Source organism: Myotis davidii, unplaced genomic scaffold (assembly GCF_000327345.1).
Source record: "Myotis davidii unplaced genomic scaffold, ASM32734v1 scaffold46, whole genome shotgun sequence".
Taxonomy (NCBI): domain Eukaryota; kingdom Metazoa; phylum Chordata; class Mammalia; order Chiroptera; family Vespertilionidae; genus Myotis; species Myotis davidii.
The window spans coordinates 4967149-4971848 of record NW_006383006.1 but is presented as its reverse complement, the minus strand read 5'-3'; the positions used below and the strand labels follow the sequence as shown (position 1 = coordinate 4971848).

General features: G+C 48.9%; 1 protein-coding gene across 2 annotated transcripts in view; it reads right to left on the bottom strand.

Moving 5' to 3' along the window:
- Positions 1–1101: 1101 nt before the first annotated feature.
- INO80 (INO80 complex subunit) overlaps positions 1102–4700 on the bottom strand; it is a 123329-nt gene continuing 119730 nt past the window's right edge. The window contains exons 35-36 of one of the 2 annotated variants that reach the window (XM_006778077.2): positions 4636–4700; positions 1102–2672 (exon numbers count right to left, since the gene is read on the bottom strand). The exon at positions 4636–4700 is cut by the window's right edge and continues 18 nt beyond it. In XM_006778077.2, coding sequence (XP_006778140.1) covers positions 2455–2672; positions 4636–4700 — 283 coding nt within the window. In that variant the 3' untranslated portion in view covers positions 1102–2454. The remainder of the gene's footprint in view (positions 2673–4635) is intronic. The other variant, XM_015557571.1, reaches the window with a different exon arrangement.

Genomic DNA, 4700 nt, shown 5'->3' with positions numbered 1-4700 from the left:
TGTTAGAGGACTTACGGTATCTCTGCTGGCTTAATGGATCCAGTGTGTACTGAGACTTCAAATGGGCTACTTTCTGGGGCTTATACACGTGTATTTGTATACATCAGTGATGGCGAACCTATGACACGCGAACTCATTTTTTTGGTTGATTTTTTTTTTTGTTAAATGGCATTTAAATATATAAAATAAATATCAACAATATAAGTCTTTGTTTTACTATGGTTGCAAATATCAAAAAATTTCTATATGTGACACGGCACCGGAGTTAAGTTAGGGTTTTTCAAAATGCTGACACGCCAAGCTCAAAGGGTTCGCCATCACTAGTATACATACTACTGTTTGTTGTTTTTTTTAAAAAAATATGTTCTTACTTATTTCAGAGAGGGGGAGAGGGAGAGATAGAAACACCAAAGATGAATCATTGACCAGTTGTGTCCTGCTCGCCCCCTACTGGGGATTGACCCCACAACCCAGGCATGTGCCCTGACGGGGAATCAATCATGACCTCCCGGTTTATAGGTCAATGCTCAACTACTGAGCCATACCGGCCAGGCCATATCACAGTTTTAGAAACTGGGACCAGGAAGTTGCTATTAGATGGAGATTTTATAATAGGGTAGGCAAAATTAGGATTACAGTTGTGAGTACACAAAACAGAGTTTATTCTTGTATTATTATTTGTTTTTGTACTATTTTTCATACAAAGAACTACAAGCCTACTTTTGCCCACCCTGCACTGCACACTGCAGGATGTTCTGTTGCTGTGGTTAGGAGAAAGAACCCGTCAGAGTTACCACGATGTAACTGCCTGATGGGGGACTAGCCAAGCTGCCCACCCCTACTGGTAAGCCTTGGGGTCTAGGTCCTAGTCGTAACCAGACCACATCCCAAGGGCCTTGGCCTCGGCACGCCAGGCACTCATAGATCCCATCAAGGATACCACAGAAGAAACGTCGAAACATCCCTGTCCCACTGATCACCTGTCCCCTCTGACTATAGGAATGATGTTGGGGCTGTGTCCCCTTGATCTTGCCATACACTCCCACCAAAAACCCAAATACCCCTAAGGAGAGGCAGCTGCAAAGACCACAGACACTCCAATTTACATAAAATTATCTCACTCCATTTTATTTAAGATTTTTTTCTCCAGTTAGTAAAAGAAAGATGTGTCTCTCTTTATACATATGTACAAGTTCAGTTATAAAAATAGACAGCACATTCAAAGAGAAAAAAGGCTTGGCATTTTTCTGATTCCCTCTAAATAGCATCTGTACATAGGAGTCTGGGTTTGGGCAGGGAAATCTTAATGATTTAAATTAAATGATTCCCCTTCCACCCCTACTCCAAAAAAAAGTTTTAAAAATTAATCTATCTAAATTCAATTCCGCGATTTTCATGTGTGCAAATTAGAGGCTGGCTCGCCTGGAAGCACCTGCTCCACCAGGAACATCAGGCCGGGCAGGCAGAAACACCCCCCATGCAGACACCTTCCTTAGCCTCTCTTGGAGGGAAGCAAGCTCAGGCCGTGGGGCGGGGCTGGGAGGGTGGGTGCTGAGCTTGCCCCCTCTCCATCCTCTCCTCCTCACGCCTGCTGTCCCTTCCTTTCTCAGTGCAATACAGACAGTGCATACAGCCAAGCAGGGGGCTGAAGGGCAAGGGTGGGGAGACTGTGCATTCAGGAAGGGCAAGGGGAGTCTGTAAGAGGGCGGGAGGCTGTCCTGCTGATTGAGGTGGCTCCTGGTCTCTTTACTGGCTTCTGGGAGTCCCAAGGTGGGAGCTGCTGCTACTGTTGCTGGTGGGACCTGAAGGTTCCCTGGTGTGAACCATGCAGGATGGGGAGGAAATGCTAGGAAAACAACTGCCTCCAGGCCTGCTTCCTCTAGCTTCTGTCACCCTCACAAGCCACTACTGCCTTTTGCACTCACTGCTCTCCAACGGTGACACTCTGACAAATGGGGCTTAGAGACCTGGGCAGTTACCCAAAGACTGGGCATGCCAGATACATGATTTCCTCCCTTCCTAGTCCGATAGGAAATCCCAGCTCTAAAAGAAGTTTCCACCACAGAAAGCTCTTCACCACACTTGTGAAGGCTCTGCAAGGGACAGGACCAGAGCTGAAGAGCGGAATGGGAGCGGAGACAGTGTGCCTGAGCACCTGCAGGGGCTCCGTCAGGCCCTTCCCCACATGAGGTTTAAGACGTTCATCTGAGATGCTGCGGGGCTGATCCCCGTCCTTGGCCTTTTTCCTCTAGGCAACCCCAGAGCACACTTCTTGAGCCACAGGTGATAAAAGTGCTCAACTAACCACCTGCCGTCCTTCACCTGCTGCAACTGGTCGCCTCTGCCCTCTGACCTGGGATGTAAGATGCTGCACCGGGCAAGCCATCCAAAGACCATTTGCAGGCTAGACCTCTAGCATGTGGTTTGGCTGAAGGAAGCTGGAGGCCCAGGTGGTTACCGTCCTCCAGACGGGTTGGTGCCTTTGCCCTGCTTCCGGACCAGGGAGTCTGGGGCTAGGCTGCTGGTCAAGTGGAGGCTCTTGGGTGTCCCAGGAACATTATTTCCTTTGCTCAAAGGGGAACTCAAGGGAGAAGAGGCGCTTGAAGGTCCAAAGTCAGCAAGGCCAGCAGGCCGAACCATAGATGTCTGCAGAGGACTGCTGGCAGAGATTCCTGTGGAGATGGAGAAGGAGACAGAACGTGAGCACCAGCCCTGTCTGAGCTGCCTCAGGCATGACCTTGGTTACTGGAGGAGAGGTCGTGGGGAAGCCCTCCTGCCAATCTCTTCTTAGCACATTTGCTTGCTCTTCCTGTCAACTGTTTTGTTTTTCAGTAAGAGGGATGTGCTTTTAAATAGAAATATGACACCTACCCAGCCCTGCCTACATGACCTCGTCAGCAGGGAGTAAGGTAACATCTTGGTGCTCAAGGACAGAGCACACATTACACCAAGGGTGAGGGATGAACTGTAACTTTCTAGGCACTAATGTATTTTTTTTTTAAGAGAGAGAGAGAGAGAGAAAGAAAGGGGGAATTTGTTCCACTTACTTATGCATTTATCAGTTGATTTTTAAAATTTTTTATTGATTTTTAGAGGAGGAAGGGAGAGAGAAAGAGAAACACTGATCAATTGCCTCCTGCACACACTCTGACCAGGAATCGAACCCGCAACCTGGGTACGTGTATGTGCCCTGACAGGGAATCAAACCTGCCACCTTTTGGTGTTTGGGACAACACCCCAACCGAGCTCCCTGGTCAGGGCCATTGGTTGATTCTTGTGTGTGCCCTGACTGGGGATCAAACCCACAACTTTGGCACATCAGGAAGATGCTCTAACCCAGCGGTCGCCAACCGATGGTCCGCAGACCACTGGTGGTCCGTGAGGTCCGAAAGGCTGGTGACCGCTGCTCCAACCAACTGAGCTACCCGGCCAAGGCAAGCATTATTGATTTTTCTGTGACACTCTAGCCCTTGCTGACTCCTTCGTCCCTCCTGCCCTCTTCAGGTCAGGGCTCCAGGAGAAAGTCTGATGAGTGAGACTCTGCCACAGCAGCCTTGACTGCTGGCAAGATTGTTGTTTTCCAAAGACATGGTGAGGGTTAAGAAACACTGGCCTAGGCTATTATCTTTACATTTGTTCAATGAACAAATAAGTGAAAGCTGGCATCCCTACAGGAAGAGGAAGGGGAGGTGAACTAGCACTTACTTAGTACTCTACTCAATAAAGCCCTTACTTGCTACAAAAATCCTATGAGCCAAATACTGAGACCATATTTTAAATGGGGAGAGAGGTCTGTAAACAGGAGCTCCCCTCCTACCAACTCGGATGTCCTACATTCCATTGCTACAGCTGCCCCCCCACTTGTCATGGTCACAACAGCCACCTCCTTTCTCAAAATTTCCAGAGCCCATTGTTAAATCCTAGTAAGCTCTTGCCCCCTCCAGTCTTGCCATGTCTTGCCAACCTTGACTCCCACTGCTGTTTTCCAAAGCAGCCTGACTGACCTGCTCGGTAACCCCAATTTGCCCACCTTGGTCATTGCCAACTTCATCGCCAGTCCAAATCCTTCCTCACCCTTCCCCTTTCGGAATTACAGTCTGGCTACTTGGTCATCAGTTCCGTGGTTCCTCCTTTTGATCTACAGCCACAATTAAGGCCTCTCTCTTTTCATTCAGTGTACACATACTGCCTTGTACTGCTGTTAAACATTCCATGTACAGCTTTCCCTTCCTACTTCTATTACATACCTAGGAGCAGGGTCCATGTGTTATATCCTATGCACACGGCAAGTGCTTAATAACACAGGTGATGGACCACATTGCTGGGTAAATGTTAACTACGCTAGCCTGCATATGGGGCTTGGGAAAAACATCTGTTCTCAAAGCAGAAACAATTCTGACTGTTTAGACAGTCCAGAAATTCAGCTCTCTTTTCACAGCTACTTCCACCTCAAAGGCGGCCTTGTACTAGTCACAGGACAAGGGAGAGTCAGGACTGCTCAATGCAGAAGCAGAGCCCGATATGGGCTTTGGGAAGGAGCTTTCTGGACTGGGGTGTCCTGCCTGCTCCTGGCTGAAAGCTCAGCAGACTGTCCCTACCCTGAAGGGGGCCCTCCTAGCTTCCAGGCCTCTGTACCTTTAGACACGTTGTACCCGTATGCAGCGAAGGCGGCCGCGGACGCTGCCGCAGCCCCGGCTTTG